Source organism: Cyprinodon tularosa, unplaced genomic scaffold (assembly GCF_016077235.1).
Source record: "Cyprinodon tularosa strain WSP-4 unplaced genomic scaffold, ASM1607723v1 ctg473, whole genome shotgun sequence".
NCBI classification, from domain to species: domain Eukaryota; kingdom Metazoa; phylum Chordata; class Actinopteri; order Cyprinodontiformes; family Cyprinodontidae; genus Cyprinodon; species Cyprinodon tularosa.
In genome coordinates, this window is record NW_024039200.1 from 1,010,387 (window position 1) to 1,031,231 (window position 20,845).

The 20,845-nt window shown below is 39.9% G+C and overlaps 1 protein-coding gene across 1 annotated transcript in view; it reads left to right on the plus strand.

Annotated features, from left to right (window-relative positions):
• Positions 1-18,178, plus strand: part of LOC119794280 (guanine nucleotide-binding protein subunit alpha-11-like) — a 34,361-nt gene extending 16,183 nt beyond the window's left edge. The window contains exons 3-8 of the mRNA XM_038301757.1: positions 225-409; positions 1,581-1,735; positions 7,557-7,685; positions 8,488-8,617; positions 10,406-10,559; positions 17,157-18,178. Coding sequence (XP_038157685.1) covers positions 225-409; positions 1,581-1,735; positions 7,557-7,685; positions 8,488-8,617; positions 10,406-10,559; positions 17,157-17,359 — 956 coding nt within the window. The 3' untranslated portion in view covers positions 17,360-18,178. The remainder of the gene's footprint in view (positions 1-224; positions 410-1,580; positions 1,736-7,556; positions 7,686-8,487; positions 8,618-10,405; positions 10,560-17,156) is intronic.
• The last annotated feature ends 2,667 nt before the right edge of the window (positions 18,179-20,845 follow it).

Below are 20,845 nucleotides of genomic sequence, written 5' to 3' on the forward strand. Positions count from 1 at the left end.
AACGATCAGAATTCAACCTAACCTATCAGACCCAGTAGAGGGGAGGTAGGCTAATCAGAAAATCTGTCCATTACGTAAACTATTTATGTCAGGAATGTTGCAGGAAACAAGGGCAATCTATCCTGTAAATAAGAAGAAGACGTCAACACAGATACAGCTGATAGAACGATGGAGAAGGAAATGCCACATCAAGCTAATTATCATCAACCATATCTGTTCTCCAGGAACTGGGGAGAGCGGGAAAACCACCTTCATCAGGCAGATGAAGATCATCCATGGCCGAGGCTTCTCAGAAGAGGAGAGAAAGTCCTTCGCTAAGTGTATCTACCAGAATATCTTCACTGCCATCAAAGCCATGACTGGAGCCATGACCACACTAAGAATTCCTTATGCCAACCCTGAGAATGAGGTAGACTCATGCATCCCACACATAAACCTCTGCCAGCATAAAAACACACAGATGCACTTAGTTACAAATATAAACACAAGTGTGATGGCATCCGATTAAAAATAGTACTAAGGAATATTGGTTTGTGCATGAAAAATAATTTAATACGCTAAAACACTTGCACATCATGCCGTAGTGTCAAAATATCCTGAAGTATGACCACAAAGACAGAGAGGCTACAGCCTTGGACTAAGCAAAGGATAGAAGAGGGTGAAAGGTGTTTCTTTTTAATTCAGAAGAGTCAGTATAACCTAGGGGTGGAACGGTTCACAAAATCCACGGTTCGGTTCGGATCACGGTTACGTGGTCACGGTTTTCGGTTCAGGATATGTTTATTGTTACACCGAAAAAAAAAATAATAATAAAAAACTATAAAAATGAATGAAAATGTTTATTTTAAATGAAATTAATGAAAAAATCAAAAAAATTAATGAATTGTAATTATTTTTAATAATTCGCGGAAACCATAGATCATTTCCACATGTTTTGCTGCTTTGAATTTAATCATCTCGCGCATGCTCTCTACGATCTACAAGGAACTCTACTACAAGGACGGGAGCCGCTGTATACTTTGCTTTGTGCAGGCGGTCTGGAGCGCAGCGGAGCGCTGAGCATGACATGTTGGTCATGTTGCTGTTAGCATAAACAAAACGTGTTGCACAATGCTTGCACACTGTTGCACTTTTATCCAGAAAAAAGTGCAACACTTTCTTTCCGCCGTCATCGTAGGTCACTCTAAATGCTAAGTGGTCCCATACAGCAGACCTATAAAGTGCTGCTGGCGCGTCTTCCAACTCCTGTTCTTTCCCACTCGCCAGTCCGACACAATTCTCCACAACAACAGATTTTTTTCTGCTACACCCGGCTACGCTGCTTCGCTTCTTCTTCATGTTTACTACTGGTGGTTGGCTTTGGTCGCAGTAGCGCCACCTTCTGCTCTGGAGTGTAAACGCTTCACCTTATGAGAAAAAGGAGCAGCGCATGAACCGAACGCAACACACGCAAACCGAACCGAGACAGTCGAACCGAACGGTTTGGACGGTTTTCAAAAACCGTTCCATCCCTAGTATAACCTGTCTCTTTGTAAACATTAGCCTACTCTTTTGCTGACCATGAGTTGTCTGTTCTGCAGAAGCTTGCCAAGTGGCTGCAGGATGTAAACACATTGCACATCATTCACCTGGAGAGAGCATATGTGGATGCAATCCGTCGCCTCTGGTTGGACGGGGGAATACGGATCTGCTACAGCCGCCGCTGCGAGTACCAGCTCCTGGACTCCACTGAATAGTGAGTAAAAACCTAAAACGACTTTGAAACCGGATCTTCATGATTTAACAGTGTCTCTGCATTCTAGAATATCAATGAAAACACTTTTTTATTCAGGTACAGTTAATGGCACCTCTGATAAAGTTAAAAAGGCAGTTGGAGGTTGCTACTGCAATAATTAAAGAATGTGACAGGACAAGCCGACCCGGGGATGTTTTAAGTTATTTAAAAATAAGAGGATTTGAGTTATTTACAGGTCCTGATATAGTGGGATGTCAGCTTCCAGTGATGTCAAACACTGTTATTTCACTACCTTTGCATACTTTACCTGCAACAGCAGTGCTTGTATACAAACTGCACAGTTTTTCTAGGTTCTAAGGTAATTGACAGCACTGCATTACAATGTTTGTGTTACATGATGCACTGCACAAACATCTTTTGGATGTGAAATAAAATATGAAACCTTAACTCAAAGTTATTGTCTTAAACTTGATATTTTAGCTGTGCTTTTGATTTTGCACCCATCATATTTGCATGCAATTTTAAATTGTTGGTTATTGTAATATTGTAATTCAATCCCTAAAAATGATGGTCATTCTTCAGGTTATTGCCTTCAAAGAGTTTTTGTATTGACATTTAAAATAGAAAATCCATAATTATGGAATAACTGTGGGGTTGATGTTTGGGAAGAGTGCAAACTCATTGGGAGGGGTTAGCCAAGGACCACTCTCGCCTTGGGATCCAAAGAACCTAGAGCTGGCCCTGTGCGTATCATATCTTACCGGTCCACTTAAAACACTGTGAAACAAGACTTTGATCTACAGCTCCTCTCTCAGTGACCTCACCTTCAGGTTACCTTCAATTATTGTAATGATGGAGTGCAGGGACAGTGTTATGGAGTCGAGCAAACTGTTACCTTAAAAGAAAACAGATATTGTGAAACTTAGTGCACATTTGGATTTATTGTCATTTTTTGGATTTTTTTTTTTTCAAAACAGCACAGCACAGCACAGCACATGAACTTCCTTTTATCTAATCGCATCTTTGTAAGTAGCAATATTCTAGGCACACAGATTTTTGCCCAACATGCATTTCAAAAGCCTGGTATGAGCCAAAAAAAAGCCGCTTTATGAACCAGTTGCAGGTTTGCCCCCTTTCCGAAATCTAAATGTGGCCAGATGAGATTTTAATCAAACAAAAGCCGGGTTTAAACACATAATTATTCATTTTAAACCTCTAAAACTGTCACTTAGAGCACAAAGTGGTTACTTTAAATCTTCAACTCGCACATTTTGCAATGAAAATTCAAATCAAATTTTTTATTTTTTTTTTGATTTGCTGTTTTCTCAGTTTGTTTGCATTAAATTTAGATTATTAACAAGTAAAAGCATTTTAAAACATTCTTATTTTAAAGTCTGTAGAGAAACATACAGTTTCAGCTTACAATGCACTTTTTTTTTTTTCAAAACTGATATCCAGCTGCTCTTCAAAAGGAAAACAAGAAAAAAAACTCAAAGCAAAGAAGTAAAAAAAAAAAAACCTTACTAGAACAAAGACAATAAAAAGGCCAGATGGGTTTCAAGCGGCTAAAGAAGCTCACACAAATGAGCCTGGATGTAAATGATTAGTGGTATATTCTATAGACAGCCTTTTGACGCACTGATCTCTATTAAAATAAATCTAGTAAAGGAAGCCCTGCTTTGTTTTATGTATGAATATAAATATATATATATATATATATATATATATATATATATATATATTTATATTAACATGGCTGTTACAGGAAGTGCTGTGGGTAGAGCATAAGTTTCTCCTGTGCAACGTCTTAAAATGCTACTAGGGTAAACAAAGAGCTTTGTTAATAGTATAAGAGGGTTACAAACAATATTAATGGAATATAAGTGAACAAAGTCAATGAACAAAGACAAAGACTAGTTGGGTCTTAAGTGGCAAAAGCAGCTCATACAAATGAGCCTAGATGTAAATGATTAGTGTTAAATTCTTTAGGCACCCATTCTCCGATGTCTTAAAATGCTCAAAGAGCACAAAGAGCTATAGTAAATAATAGTAAAGAGAGTTACATAAAATATTAATGGAATATAATTAGTGTTTATGTATTTACAGGTGCAAATTCACATTTAGTCTGATCTAAATGATGATTAATAGTTTTAAACCAATAGAAACTAAAATTTAACTTATCATGAAATACAAATAGAAAAGCAAATTTATAAGAGAAATATTATGTTTCTACAATGTGTGACCCCCGCAGTTAAGAAAAGACAGTTGAACAGTTGACTCCACCACTACAGGTCATAAAGAAGCTGGCTGTTCAAAGTGCTAAATGCAAGCATTTCAATGGGCAGATGAATGCAGATCAAGGGTGTGGTTGAAAAAAGTGACCAAGCAACAACCCTAAAAGGATTGCAGCAGGAGAGTCACTTTACACAGATGAAACCAAAACCCAGGCCACAGCAGTTAATTTGTTGTAGTATCATGGACCAAGGAAATAATCAGAAACGTCATACTTGAAATAGACTGAACTGCAGTCCAAAGCTTTATTATCCATTTCATTGTAAAGCAAAGGTCCTGGAATCTGAAGGATGAGTAGTACAGAATCTATACAGCCTACGTCTAAAGATACAGAGAATGTAGTTTTCTGTTGAGAGGAAGATGACATAAATTACTAGATTAGTCTGGGCTGCCTGATCACCACGTAGTACCATGGGTGGGTCCTGTCCATTACACATTGCTGTTAGGCCATTAATGTAAATAAATTCACATAAGCAAAGTACAGTAAAGGACATCAAACATAACTGACTTCTCACATAACTGACATTTCTCCAGTGGTGGAAGAAGTATTTAAAAGTAGTACTTAAGCAAAGGTATTGATACTCATAGTCAAATGTTACTCAACTATAAGTAAAGGGCTGGTTATACTCCTGCAGCAGTGTGTCGCAGTGAGCTTGTGGCAGATATTTTTGATTTATGTCCAATTTTGAAGCGCGGGCTGCGCTATGTTATGTCACGCCACAGCGCAAGAGGGACAATCAGGAACTAGCTGAGAGGAGGTGGAGGCAAGTTTGTGTGACAACAGAGGGACCTGAGGGCGAAAAAGATCGGGGATCCAAGGGTCCTAGCGTTCTCACGCACCTCGTTCCGCAATGGCGGAACAAGCCGGTAAGGTACCAACCAGGAAATATGCATAGAGTAGAGCGGATGTAGATTTGACCAATCAGAGGCCTCATCTGGTTGGTCACCTACAATTTTGGAGAGGTGCAGTAGAGTGGCTGCGGCAGGGGCGGGGGCACATTGGCATTCACTGCGACACACGCAGGTTATTTTCAAATCATAGTTTCTGAGTATAAACCAGCCTTTAGTTACTCGCTCAAACTTAGTTACTCTACTTAAAGCTGCAGTCTGTAACATTGAGGAGAGAGCAGACTTCGACTGAAAATTTGAAGAAAAACAGGTTTCACGCCACTCCCCCACCCTCTCTGCTTCACTCATGCCCCACCTCCAAGCTCCACCCCTCTCACAGCATCTGCGCGGCTACCGCATGCGACCAGAAGGGGGGGGCGGGATTCAGCGCGTGTGAGCTGTGATTGACACTCCATCAGACGCTCCTCTGGCTGTGATTGGTTGTTTTGACTCGTCCCGAATTATTCTTTCCAGATTGAAATACAGGCAGTAGGCGGTACCAATTGAAGCAGTTTTTTTCACAGGTTACATATCACATGTGCTGCTGTCTGGGCATAGGGACAGTTTTAGCCAATATGACAAAAAAGTGATTTTTAAAAACTTACAGACTTCAGCTTTAAGTTAAAGTTTTGAAATATTCACTTTTAAAAATACTTAAGTATTCAAAAGTACAAATAAAATTTTCTATACATTTCTGTGTAATTTTCAAAGAGACTTGTAACTTTCAGAAACCACCTGATGCATTGATTTATAGAACAACTCTGGTACCAATTCAACACAACTTCAACATAATAAAACACAAAAAACACAAAAAATAAGGACAGCTATTTTGATTATTATTTCTTATTTAAAAACAAAGTAAAAAACAAACCAGATTGTCTTGATTCTCCACTTTTACTATGGAATAGAAGCTAAGGGTTGAATCTATTACCACAAAGAAACTACAACTCTGCTTTTAGAACTCCTCCTACTGAACAACTTGGCCACATGGCAACAATTAACACCTTAATTAAATGTATAAACTACAAATAATAACTACCCTGAGTTTCTCACATTTGTGGAACGTCATGCAAATCTCTAAAACAATCCAAGGGGTTCTTAAGTAACAAGCTTCTACAGTAACAAGGAGGAATATTTGATTTTGAAATGTAGTGGAGTGAAAGTTCGAAGTTCCTCCCCTAAAAAGGACTCAAGTAAAGTAGACACTTAAAAAAATTACTTAAGTACAATGATCAAGTAAATGTACTTTGTTACTTTCCACCACTGCATTTCTATATTAAAAAAATATTTTTAGATTTTATATAATATAAACATTTTGAAAAACTCACCATTTATTGTTAGAACTAATAGAAATAAAAACTTTTAATGATTTTCTGTTTAATTAATAAATATAAAAGTTTCGTTCTTTTGAAGAAAAATCCTAAAATGGCCCGTATTAAGTAATACCGTACATTGGATAGTACATTGGATACCTAATTCTAGAGCTGGCTCTGGGTTCGACCCTAAATTAGAGCTGTGTTGGGATAAGCTTAAACTTTGAAGACCTTAAAGAAAAAGGAGTCAAAACAGAACATATATTTTCATTAGCATTCAGGTAAAAAATAAATAAACACAAATATAATAGATTAGCGACAAGACTCATATGTGGAAGTTGCGGGGCCTTTTTATCTTATACTATACTATACTAATGTCAGCTTTAAGCTTTCAGGATCACAGATTTGAAGCATTAAATAACGCCCTGGATATTGCATTTTACAGAGATTCCTTCCAGCCTTTCCTGCTGGCTGAGACAATACTGGTGTTCTATGCGTTCCCACCTCCTGATTCTGATTTTGTTTTATTTTCAAACCTAATAACTTTATAAGTTGCAGTTTTCAGTTTCTTGTTGATTGTTTGGTCTATTGAATATATTTTGTTGTCAGGATAGAACAAGAATTAATGACCATGCCTCTGTAGAAAATGATTACCAGATTATATAACAATTATAAAATCCTAGTTTGTAAAATCAAATTCATTTGGTTTTCCTGTTCTATTTTAGTTTCTTGTCACATTTTATTTAAAAAATATGTCTATTTGTTGATTTTTCTTCTTTTTTTGTCTAAATAAGCTCAATGCTTTGAGATTTGCTGTATTTCCAACACTAGAGGGCGTATTTTTTTACCAACTAACTTTTTTTGAATGGGTTTAAATGTCACAGTGCACAGTTACAGTCTTAATAGCTGTTTGTAATCTTCCTGTAATGTATAGCAGTAGGTGTCATCCTTGCAGGATCAGAAAAAAGCCTGGCTCCAGCCTGCCCCTCTAGTCTCTGTTTTCTTTTGCCGTGCTGTCCCGTGTTTACCCACCAGCTCTGTCATCATGATGTGAGCACGATAAGAGACAGTCAGTCAACATTAGCTAATGACAGCTTGTTTCAACACAGGCCATAAAGCTGCTGTTTGCACACAGCAGCCCTCACCCACCACTTTCTTTTAGTATTTTTTAATCACACCTTTTGCTTCCCTCACTAATTCACCACATGTCCTGTCACGTCCAGTTTGTTTCACACAAACTAGATTCTTGCAAAGTAAACAGAGCCAGAGGTTTTTAATAATGTTTAGTTGTCTGCACTCCACTTTAAATTCATTCTCTCCTCCTTCAGCTACCTGAGCAACTTGGAGCGGATCTCGGCCCACGACTACATCCCCACAGAGCAGGACGTGCTGCGTGTTCGGTTTCCCACCACGGGCATCCACGACTACTCATTCACCATCAAGAACATCACGCTAAGGTGGCTGAGCCTCACATTACTGCCCTCTCACAGGGACTAATCCAATACCAACACTATTCAAGGCACTGTGAATAAAATACTGTTGAGGCTTTGTCTGCCTAGACACAGCAGGATCACATTTCTAATTGCATCTCTGTTCTTGCTAAGAGGAGAACTGTCCATTTTGGGTTTGATTTTGATCCAAATCCCATAAAGGAGGATCTCTGCTCTAGAGATTTAAACTTCATCTGTAAAACAAATATTAAGCTTCTTTAATAATCCTGACTGACCATGTTTGTTTTTGCTTTGAGCTCACTTCCTTCTTTTTTTATTTGTTTGGGAAAACTGGAGGAGGTGCTTGCTTGTCTTCTGAAACAGCACAAGTTGCCAGTGTGAATAGCATCCTAAAATTACTGACTGGTGTTCTTCACTTTGTCAGAGCTGGGAGAGGCCATCACGACATTTTAATAACACAATAATAGCTATTGTAACTATTTTATATAACAAAAACTCAATTCTTTTGATGAATATTTACGTCCATATTAGCAGAACCTTATAAACATTTTTTTATTGTAATAACTGATCCTTTTATTTTTTTTACTGATCAATATTTGGGTCACTCTTTCTATCGATGAAAACTGATTCTTTAACTCTCTTTCTCCTGTCATGGTTATAGACAGCCATCCTCTCTGAATACTTTCCTTTTCGGCCTTAATTGCGTCAGCCCTTCTTTGTTTAATAATTTCCCTTCCTTCCTTCCTTCCTTATTCTAGATGCATACAGGTTTTTTTTTTTTACTTTCCATCCTTCTTCCCTCCCTCAGGATTGTGGATGTTGGCGGTCAGAAGTCGGAGCGTCGGAAGTGGATCCACTGCTTTGAAAACGTCACCTCCCTCATCTTCCTGGCCTCCCTCAGCGAGTACGACCAGGTCCTAGAGGAGAGAGAGAGCATTGTAAGAGCTTTTTCAGTTTAGTTCTTGTTTTGTTTGACATTAAAAATAATTATTTCAGCTCTTTGTTTTAATTTAAAAATCCCTTGAACTGCAGTTTGAAGAAGAAGCCTATTAAGTTACACTTCAGACGTTGCGCATTGGTAAAACAGGGTTAAGGTCTGGAAATTTCTGACCTGATTATGACCCTGAACTTTGAAAAGTATAACATTTCCTGGACTTTTCAACAATTGAAGTCATTCTAGTTGTACATTTTTAGCGTTTGAAAAAAAACAAAACAAACATTTTTGTGCATCTTGTGCAATACTTTACAAAAATATTACCTTTTGTCATCTTACCCCTCAAACTGTTCTGTATTTAAGTGGGATTGTCTGTCAATAACCAACTAAAAGAAGTGAGTGACTATGAGATTTGATACCTACTTAAAAAAAACACAGACTGCATTCTGAAAGTTGTTGCATGTTTCTATGCAGTTTGTTTGTATTTTAATATACCATTAAATTACATTAGTTGCAGTTAAACTACAAGCAAACTGCAAAAAAAAAAAACAGAAAATACAATTCATTATTTAAAAGAGTACGATCTAGACTGTTTAATAATGCTCAGACCTTATATACTGTAGTTTGAGAAGCTGACAAATCTTAGCATTTGACGCTCCTTAAATCTTCTAACCAGTCCAACAACAACCATGCAGGCTGAAATCAGAGGATATGACAGGCTGTATAAGGCTCCACCTTTGAAAACGTACTGTATGCTTCCCGAACATCCAGACTAATCAGTGCATCTAAATTATATGAAATTATACCGAAGCTGTTGAAGACCCAGACTGTCGTGCAATGGTCAAAATAATAAAATAATGATAATAATGCACTCTTTATTTATACAAATCCCAAAGTGCTACATAGTAAATCAGTTAAGTGCTAACTAAAAATGAATGGAGAGCATGAAAAAAGAAAGTAAAAAAAAAACAGATAAAATAAACAAAGACAGTAAATAAAAGAGCAAGAGTTTAGTGAAAAGCTCTCCTTTAAAGGTGTGTTTTAAGACCTAATAAAAAACATCCAGAGTCTGTGAGGGCCTCGTTGTCCGGGAGAGCTTTCCACACCCTGGGAGGAGCTGAGCAGAAAGCCCGATCTCCCATTGTACAGAGCTTCATCCTTAACTTCAGCAGCGTTGCCCCTGATATAAAGCAGATACTTATCTTTAATAATTGCTCATTTACAGACCCATGTCAGATGGGGAACCAACTCATGGTAACTGAGATGTTTAGAAACTGTTGATCCTTTTAAATTTGCAGCTTTTTATCCATTTTCATACATTATTATTATTATTATTATACATTATTACTAGATCAGTGCATTTTTTGATTGTCTCCTTTTCTGTTGACAGTTATGTCTCAGCTTGTTAATGTAATTTTAGTATTTCTGTTCTTTTTTGTAATTACATCCTTTTACCCGCAGATGCCACTGCTGCACAACACTTCTCTTCTCCATTGCTCCTTTGTTGATCTCTTCTTCCCTCTCAGAATGTAACTAACACGGTTATCTCTCCCAGACACTTTTTGGTCGCCTACAGCATTTATTACCCTCCATGTTGGTCTGCATCCTTCATGCTCATATTCTTCCACTGCTATGTGTTTCAATATTTCCTAACTCCAGCTTCACCAAAACAAAGCATGCAAAATATTCAGGCTTATAGTTAGAAACTTATATGATTCTTGTGAATTTGTTTCAATAAAAACAATGAAATAAATGTGATTCTATAAAAGTATGTATTGATTCTGTTTTTCAGAACCGTATGGATGAAAGTTTGGCTCTGTTCTACACCACCATCCATTCTGCCTGGTTCCAGAACACCTCCATCATCCTCTTCCTCAACAAGACAGATATCCTGGAGAACAAGATTAAGACATCTGATCTGAATAAATACTTCCCAGTTTTCACAGGTTAGTTAGTAGATTTGCTTTCAGTTTTCACTTATCACGATAAATACAATGCTACAATTTAAATTATTAATTGGCTATTAATGATCTTTTAGGTAAGTGTGTGTTCGGTAAAAGATAATATGAGGCTCCCAGCTGTTATTTTTACCCAAATGCTTAAACAGCTGTTAGCTCTACTGATCTTATTTTGTTTGGGTGTTTATGTGTGTGGGTGGATTTGAGTTGAAATTGACATTAATGGTCTGAAACTTTTAACCAGGGAATCACTTTGGTGAAGCTTTCAGCAGATGTTCAAACATCCAGAGCAGAAATTACACCAACATTGAGTCAGAGTGCGGTTATCAGTCAATTTCAGAGCCATCAGCGAGCACAGTGGCAGCTGTTTATTCTCATCACAGAGCGTGCAGGACCGCTGCAGTGACATGAGGACTGTGATGATGTTGTCCTCTAGCCAATTTTACTTTGACTTACAACCATCTCACCACAGTCTGGAGAAATAATGAATTATTCACCAGAAATACTGACAACATGCTTTCAGCCCCACTGTGACTCCTCCTTTCTTTTCTTTATTTGTTTCGGTCAAAATGATCTTTCCTCCCTTCTTCCTTCCTCTGTTCTTTACATTTTATGATCTTTATCTTTTTCTTCTTTTTCTACCCTTCCTTCTGACACCTACTTTTTTTTTCCATCTGTTCCTTTATATTTTTCATAACCGCCTTCTCCTTTGTTTCTTACATTTTTATCTTTTCTTTCTATTCATCTGTCCGTCACTTAATTTATTCTTTTTTTCTTATATGTTTATCTCTGTTCTTTTTCCTTTTCGTTTCATTCTTCATTTTTCTTCTGGACTTACTACTTTACTATATATTTTCTTCTCATTTTCATTTTCTTAGCTTCATTGTCTGGTACCTTTATTTTGCCTTTTTCCTTATAATTAATCTTTTCTACATTCTTCTTTGCTCCATTGTTTTCTTTGTATCAACCTGTCCTACATCCTTTCTTCCCAGCCCAGTTTCTTTCTTATTCCTTCCTTCTTCATTTTATCCTTCCTTCCTTCTTTCATTGCTTTTTACTTCCGATATCTACTTTCTTTTTAGCTTCTTTCCACAGTTCTTACTCTTCTTCCCTTTCTGACATTTTTCCCCTCTATCCTTAATCATGCTTGCCCTTTTCTTCTTTGCTTGTTTACTTCTCTGCCCGCTCTTTAATTTTGCCCTCTCTTCTTTCTTTATTTTCCTGTCTAACATATTTCTTTCTCTCTTCTTTTCAACATTTTTAGTTATCCATCTTGACTGAATTTGTTCCTTTTATCAACCCTTTCTACATATTTTATTTCCTTTCCTTATTTACTTATGCCCTGCCTTTCTTTTCATCTTAAGTAATAAATATGTGTGTTTAGGTGCTTTGATGAGCTTTGCTTAGGTTCTGCTGGTGCAAAAAGGCTGCATAGTGTCTCATCACACTCCCCACAACTACATCACCTCCACCCTCTCTCCCTCTGTTTCCCTTGGCAACTACACACAGGTACTTTGTTCCCAGTGAGCCCTGCACCACCACCTGAACACCCCCCTTCAGGTGTGCTCTATGTATTAGCTGTTTTTTTTTGTTAGTTCGGCTAGATTAGGGTTAGGTTTAGTGACTGTGAATGAACACTAGTGTGCCTCTGTGCACCCACTCTGTTTTACTGGCAGCATTAGCAGCGTAAAATAATGACTCATACAGGGTCAAGCTTCTTGATGTCAATTTAACCTTAATGACAACTCTGAGCAGCTCCTACCACTGGCTGCTGTTTGCTGCTAATGCTGTTGTGTTCCTGTGTGGCTATTATTACTGCTGCTGTAACTGCATTTGAAAGCCCAGCTGTTAAGTAGCTCTGCTCCCTGACGCTGTTCTCCAATGGTGGGAAACTTACTCTGGAGCAAAACAAAAAAAAGAACCCGATCATAATAAAAGCATTTCATTCAGCTTTTACTTTGTTCATTTTATGCATGTTTTGAATCTTACCGTAATAAAAACACAGTAAAACCCAATTAGAAGATCAAAGATTTTATACTTAATCTTTCCGATCCTTGAACTTGATCAAAACAAAATACTAAGCAACAGCTGAAAATATATGAGGCTAGTTTTCATCTTTTTTTACCCTGCTGATTCATACTGGGGGCCCAGGGGTGTCCAGGGGTTTTTCGTGTTCTGATTCTTGGTCTTGTAACACAGGTGGATAGAAAAATGTGCATAGAAGCTGCAAGAAACCTCACTGTTGGTCTAAGTATCACTGCAATATCCCAAAATAACCACCTGGACTTCAACATTGATAACTAATTATTTAAGTACGATGCATTCGGAATCTAAGTGTAATTTACACATGTGGACTAATTTGTGGGTACTCCTCATTTAATGGAAGAAAACTCCATAGAAATAAGTTGAATAAAATAGAAGTCACACTATGCTTTTCAACCAAACTTTAAAAGAATAACAATAAAAAAAAAACTTGAAAAGGCCTGTTAAAGATGTATTTTGGCCCACTCTTTATGAGCAAACTGTTCCAGCCGTTTGAAGGACAACGTGTTTCAGCTGCTTCCAAAGATGCTCAATAGGATTTAGGTCAGGGATAATTGAAGGCCACTTCAGAATAGTCCAATGTTTCCTCTTAGCCATTCTTGGCTGTTTTTAGCTCTTGACCATAACAGACCATAACAGAACTTCTTCCATGTTTCAGAGTATGAGCAGTGTTCTTTTCTTTATATGCTTCATCTTTCCTTCTGTGAACATAGAGCTGATATGCTTTGGCAAAGAGTTCCAATTTCGTCTCAACTGTCCAAAGGATATTTTCCCTGAAGCTTTGTTGCTTGTTAACATTTAGTTTTTGGCCTTTTCCAGTTTTTTTTGTGTCCTGCACGGTCATCTTCCATTAAGTCAACTTTTGCTAGAACAACATATGGTGTGATCTGACACTGATTTTTCTTGAGGTTCAAGTTTACCTTTAAACCCTTTAGATGTTTTTCTTGGCTCTTTTATTACCATACATATGATCTGTCTCTTTAATTTGTCATCACTTTCCTCCCAAAGAGATTGGCTACAGTCCCTTGGATCTTAAATCTCTTAAAAGTATGTGCAACTGCAGTCATAGAAACATCAAGCTGCTTGGAGATGTTCCTATAGTTTTTACTTTTACCAAGCTTATTATTTTCTTTCTAATCTCTTGAGAGAACCCTTTCCTTTACTTCCTCTTGTCCATATTGAGTTTGTTACACACCGTGCCACCAATAGCACAGTGACTCCCTGTAGCCTTATATGTATATAGGCTCAATGATTGATTGCATGATTGAAGACATCTTTGATTCTAATTAGTGGACGCACCTTGGTTTAACATGTCTCATTATAGTACATATATAGTATACTTTTATAGTGGTGCCTTTTTTCATCAGTTTGTTATTTTTTGTGTAATTGGTCTCCCCTGTTCCTGATGAAGAGCCACAGTTGGTGGTCTTTCCTGTTCCAGATTGGGAGCCACAGTCGGTGGTCTCCCCTGTTCCTGACCGGGAGCCGCAATCGGCGGGCTCCCCTGTTCCTGACCGGGAGCCGCAATCGGCGGGCTCCCCTGTTCCAGACCCATAGCCGCAATCGGCGGGCTCCCCTGTTCCAGACCCGGAGCCGCAATCGGCGGGCTCCCCTGTTACAGTCCAGGAGCTGCAGTCGGTGGGCTCCTCAGACCCTGTTCCAGAGCCGCAGTCGGCAGTCTCCTCAGAGCCTCCTCCAGAGCCGCAGTCGGCGGTCGCTACAGAGCCTGTTCCTGAGCTGCCGAAGAGGGGACGGGGTACCCCGTGGGGGTACCTACTGAAGTTTTGGCGTCATCCTCCTGAGAAGCAGCTTCGCCTCCGGCCCCGCGGCAGACCCCCAGAGCGTCAGCTTCGCCTCCGGCCCCGCGGCAGACCCCCGGAGCGTCAGCTTCGCCTCCGGCCCCGCGGCAGAACCCCGGAGCGTCGGCTTCGCCTTCGGCCCCGCGGCAGACCCCCGGAGCGTCGGCTTCGCCTTTGGCCCCGTGGCAGACCCCCAGAGCGTCAACTTCGCCTCCGACCCCGCAGCCGGCCACCTAAGACTCTGCTCCGTTGCCGGATCCTCGGCCGGCATCCAGAACCTCTGCCATGCCTCCGGCCCGGCAGTGGTCCCCCTAAGACGCTGCTTCGTCTCCAGCCCCATGGTCGGCCTCCTGAGCATCTGTCTCGCCTCCGGCCCAGCGGTAGGCCCCCTGAGCATCTGCTACGCCTCCGCTGCCGGTCCCTTGGCCGGCCACCTGAGAATCTGTCCCGCTGCCGGTCCCTTGGTCGGCCACCTGAGACTCTGTCCCCCTGCCGGTCCCACTACCGGCCGCCTGAGACGTTGCCCAAGAAATCGTCTGGGTTTTCTTTTGTTTTCATCCACCGTAAGTGGATCGTTTTTTGTTCTGGACCCTGTTTTTGTTTTTGCCCTTCTGGCCTGTTTTCCCCTTCGCCCACTCTGGGTGGGTTGTTTTTTGTTTTCTGGACTCTGTTTTTTGTTGTTCCTGGCCCTCCTCGCCCTAGTGCCCCCTCCGCCCGCCCTGGGTGGGTTGTTTTTTGTTTATTTTTTGGACTTTTTCAGAGGGTGTCTGGAATCCGCCCTTGAGGGGGGGGCACTGTTGGGATCCTCAGGCTTGCCCACCAGAGGGCGCCGAGGATCCTCTTCTGTCTCTTGTTATTGTCTTTTAGGACTGGAGTTACTGTTGGGATCTGGAGATTACCCTCTGTCTCCAGCAGAGTGCGCCGTGGGTCTCCTAGGGCTGGAGTCTTCCAGCACACCTGTCGTTCATCTACTCATCAGAAGACCTCCCCTTTATAAGTTCCTGCCAGACCTTGCTTCCACGCCGCAGTGTTGATCTTAGTTTGGAAACCTGTCGCTAGTCTGAAGCTCTGGATGAGCTGCCTCACTGGAAACCTGTCTCTGGCCTGAAGCTCTGGGAGAGCTGTCTCACAGGAAACCTGTCTCTAGCCTGAAGCTCTAGGTGAGCCTAACCTGCTAATCTGCCCTGGTGAGCCAACCTGAAGATTCCTATGTGGATTTAACCTGAAGACTTCTGTGTGGAGTTTACCTGAAGATTCCTATGTGGAATCAGCCTGAAGATCCTATGTGGATATTCCCTGTTGTTCTCTGCAATGAGCTGGAAGCTCAGCCTGAAGAATCCTATGTGAATATTCCCTGTTGTTCTCTGCAGTGAGCTAGAAGCTCAGATCAAGGTCTGCCATGCTAAGCCTGAAGCTAGACGCTTAGCCTCTCATGAACTCTGCTAACCAAGAGTCTCCGGTCCCAGTCAAGACTTCAGTGAACCAGTCTCAGAACTTATTTACGATCTCATGTTCAGAACTTTTAATAAACATTTTAACTTTTTCCCTGCCTTCTCCGTGTGTGTTCTGCATATGGGCTTGCTCCTTTGATCCCTCATGACAGTTGCTAATGACCTCTCAGCTCATCTTTACACTTTGCTCTGGATCCAACGGTTTTCAAAACGCTAATGCTCTAATTCTATAAACAGTGTTACTTCAGGGAAAGTGAGAGGTGGGACTAATTTAGTTTCCATACTGTGAATATCTTTATTTTTCCTGACCCTGGGTCATATTTTTTAGCAGTCAAATCATCTTTTATTTAAAGTGAGAAAAGGGGTAGCAGTTTTCTTTCTATACAGCAATGCTCACCACAAAATGCTGCACTACGCTATGCACCATCCAGCTGGAGAAAACTCAGCTTATCTCTACCCTTTTCCTGTTGTTGCATTAGGATGACCTAAAACTGGGAAAGCATTTTCCCATGTTTAGGAGCCTTTATGAAATTTAGTCAGAGAGTGAGGGAGGAGATGGGGTGGAGGTGGGTGAAAGTTTGTTGGCGTGCTAGAGGGAGGCTAGGCCTGAAGCTAGATGAAGGGGATATTGAAAGATAATTGGCTTAGGAGGGGGTGCGGTCGTTGATTGGCTGAAGCTTGAGAGAGGGACATTGCAGGAGGTCCTGGTGAAGCTGATAAGAGTCTTTCAGATTCATAATGACAAAAAAATATTTTATTTCATCTTGTCTTGCCAATGATTAACATCTGTAAAGCATTACTTGAATAACAATAAGGCCAGGTGAAGGTGTCTAATATGTAGAGAAACTGAAATAAATTATTTATTTCATCATTAAATACAGTTTGATATTAAACATAGGTTAATACCAATTAAAACATAGATGTTTCCTCTCCTATTTTTGTCTTACCAATGGCATAACTATCAGTAAGCAGAGACTGAAGTTGCTTAGGGACCCCGTCACTGACATCTGGCAGGCCCCCTACGCAATTGTGGACTAGGACGTTTATCTTCAGATGTAATGGTGCGAAAAACTCATCTTAAACCCACCGGATACTAGTTTGACTGACCGGACCTTATTTATATCCCAACACATGCCAGATTACAACTTGATGGTGAGCCATTTAAACACGACACCAATAGAAATGTGTGTTGTACTTCATATGTGGCCAACCCAGATAATGTTGCTTATGGGCCTGTTGTTGTGTCGTTACATCATTGTGTTCACTCTGCAATATCTTCCATTATCTTCCAGGTGAAAAACGGAATGCTGAACAAGCAAAGCAGTACATCCTTAAAATGTATGAGCAGCGGGCCGTCAACAAAGAAACCCGGGCTTGGAAGACCTTGTACCCACACTTCACCTGTGCCACAGACACCAACAACATTCGCAAGGTTTTCATCGACATAAGAGACACTGTGCTGCTGAAGTCCCTAAGGGACTATGGAGTCCTTTGAAAGGAATACCATATGTAGAAGCAAAAGAAAAAAAACAATGGTTCCCAAATTAATATGGAGAAGACTGAAGGCTGTATTTGAAGTACAAACTGAGCTCTCTTTTCAACATGAAGAATAGTTTCCTTAAGAAATCCTCTTCACCTTTGGTGCCTTTTACTGATGAAGCAAGTGGAGTTTCTACTTCTTTGCTAAGCAATGATTTTGAGAACATCAACATCTACTAAAAGAGCCAGAATCATGTAGCTTTAATCACACCTCTGTTTCTGTGTAGGATTGTTTTTTACAGAAGAAGTGTTCGGGTCACGCAGTGTGCGTGTTATTCTGTAATTGAGGCTGGAGTACAGATGCTATGAAGTGTGGTGTGGCCATTAATGCTGGAGATAGAGGTCATACATGGCTGCTCCTCTGCTGCTGTGGTCAAATTAAACAATTTCATGTATATCCACCAATTTCAGACAGAGAAGATGTCTATACACACTAAAATGCAAACTATTAACATAGAAGGTCACCAGAAGAAGCAGTTAATTTTAGTTGCACTCCTTTTCTTTATCCTCTTTCAATAAATCTTGGTATTGTGGTAAATTATTGTGAAATTCCAGAGAATGCAAGCAAAGAAGAAGCTGCAAGACCTCAGTAAATTTTAATGATGATGATTTTATCATTACATGTTTAAAAGCTGCTCCATCAATTCTGATGGGGTACTTATTCACTAATTACTCTCTAGTTTCTGATTTTTGACCTGTCAATTCAGATTTTGAACCATTTTTAGTCTCTTCTTATTTCTTAGTGTAGCAGCTTTTAATTCAGTGGTAAAATTAAGAACATCTCTATTAATAAATCATAGCAAGTGTCCCAAACCTTTATCTGTATGTTATTAATTGCTTAAATGTGCACCAGCATGCATATTCTTGGTTAAGGAAATAGACATTGAAATTTATGTAAGCTCTTAGTTTTTGAAGCATTTAATGCATAAGAGAAAAAATGGTTTATATGTCAGTATTTGATGTTTTTATCACTAATCAGAGCCTATTAAGAGTAATTTAGTAGAACAGATTGTCATAAAAGGACAACTAAGCTGATAGTCTACAGCGTCCTCCCTGCCACCTAATGTTTTCAGTGACAAACACTCCTGGTAGGTCCTTCATGACCCAAAGGATGGATATATCGAAAAGAACCTCATTATTAAGAGTAAACATGGTTGATTGTCTTGGATGCTATTCGCATCATTATCTTCCTGAAATATCAGAACATTTAAAACTGAAAATCAAAGTTACTTTGACTTAAGTCTGAAAATTTTTAATCATCCACTTGATAAACTGGATAGTATGCATTAACCTGGTTCTTTATATTTGCATGGAGCTCTTTGCTCAGCCAATTTTCCTTTCTGCAAGTGTGAATAAACACTTCAAAATGTAAACACCAAGCTTTAAGGCAATATTTCTGGTTGCTTTTTATTATCTTTACAGTTTTATGATGTTTTTTTTAGAAGTGTCAAATCAAATACTGTCAAAGCTTGACAATAAAAGCAGAGGTGATCTTTGAGACAAAGACACTGTTAAACTGAGAAGCTGTATAAAGAATCAAAAACTGTTCAAGTACCACAGGAATGCTGAGGAGCAAAATGTCCACAAATATAGAACTACTTGAAACTGCTAGAATACTGTACTTGGATTCTTAAGTAAAGATAAACTGTTAATTAGTGTTTATACTAGTTTAAATTTAATGTTCTACCTCTGTATGTAGTTGATTTTGAGAATGTAAAGGGATTAAAAAAACAAAGAAACAAAAAAACTAAACCTAATCTGAAACTGACCTGCATGTAAAGATCATATGATTTGTCAATGGAGCTTTTTTATCCATATTTCTGACTCTTTGCAATGCATTTAAATACAAATATTGACTCTGTATGTTAACTAATTTGTATGTCTTGCAACTGTAATAATTGTTGACCTGCTGGACAAAGACTCTAAACACAGAGTGGGTTTGTCGGTAAATTACTTCCCTCCCTTTGGAGTAAGTACATTATTTTGTATAGTCTGGTGGAGGAAGATTAAAAACATGTTTTTATAGGTTGCTCCTGTCTTCTTGACTGCTTGTGTGGTGTTAGAAGCTCACTGATACCCAGACTTGCAATAAGATCACAGCATGATTTGCATTGGATGGCTACGTGAACACAGCCGCCATTTCCATATGTTGTGAATTTCTGTTATGCAGACTGGAAAAACAACGCAGATGACAAAACTTTTGCTCTGGTGTCAGTGTGTAATACCCAAATGTCTCATTTTCTGCCATCCAGCTGGCAGGACAAAGCCAGTTCCTCATTAGTGAAGGACAGATCGCTTCTATAAACAAAGGTCTGTCGGTTTTTCCCCACTGACAAAAGCACGCTAGAGATACACTACATAACATACAGAACACACATTTACTGATGCACTACATTAGACATTTTGCCTAAATAACCCCAAAACAGCACTTATGTAAGGGACACAGAGAGCATGAGAAAGTTACCCTGGTGCTGGCAATACAAAGATGTTTATATGTTGGATTTGTACATGCAAAATAATTTTGTTTTCCTCTAGTCAGCTGTGGTAGTGTCTATGTTTGTGGGATTGGGTGGGTGTGCAGAAGTGCACTCGTACTTACACTAGTTTCCAGTGTCTCTTGCTGACCTGGAATCAGGTCGCAGGGACAGAGACACCCATGCTTTCGAACCCCAGACTCCTTCTCTAGCTCCTCTAGGGGGATGAGCCAAGGCACTTAGTCCTACTAGCTGATCAACATCCCCTGGCACAGTGGGACATGCCTGAAACCCCTCCAGAGGGGAGGACTGTTCAAGACACCTGAGTAATGTGGAGGAAAGGTGGCATTACTTTAAATCCATGCCAGGTGGGTCGAGCTCCTAACTTTATCTCTAAAGCCGGGTGTACACTGTGCGATTTTTTCAGTTGTTGCATGCAGCTACAGCTCACACTGTACGACTAAACCGCAGGGTTTAGTCACACAGTGTGAATTCACAGCTCACGATTTATGTTCGGCCTGACGCTCTCATGCTATCTATGTGCTCACACTGTACGACTAAAAACCACGTCTGACTCCGCAGTGAGATGGAGCTGCTCTGACTCGTCTATCTGGAAGCCAAACAAAAAGAAGGAGAATATGAAGCTCACTTTAGTGAAACGTGCTGCCTTGGCAATTTGTGCAATTTTGTGCTGAAAGCCGCAAAAAGAAAAGGCAACGACGTATTTGGAAAAAAGACATGGCTGAGCAAACGTGGCTACTACGGTCTGTCAATTTAACAGACAGAACTGCATTTCACTCATTGCACCCCAGCCACGCTTCTGTGTTTAATGAAGAATCCTTGTTTGCACATGCAAACTGAGCAGCTTGCCCACGACAGTGGGCCACGACACCTCATGATTCCTGATTGGGAGGTGGTCGTGAGAGGCTGATCGCCGCTCGTAACCCCCTGTACACTACATGACTCAC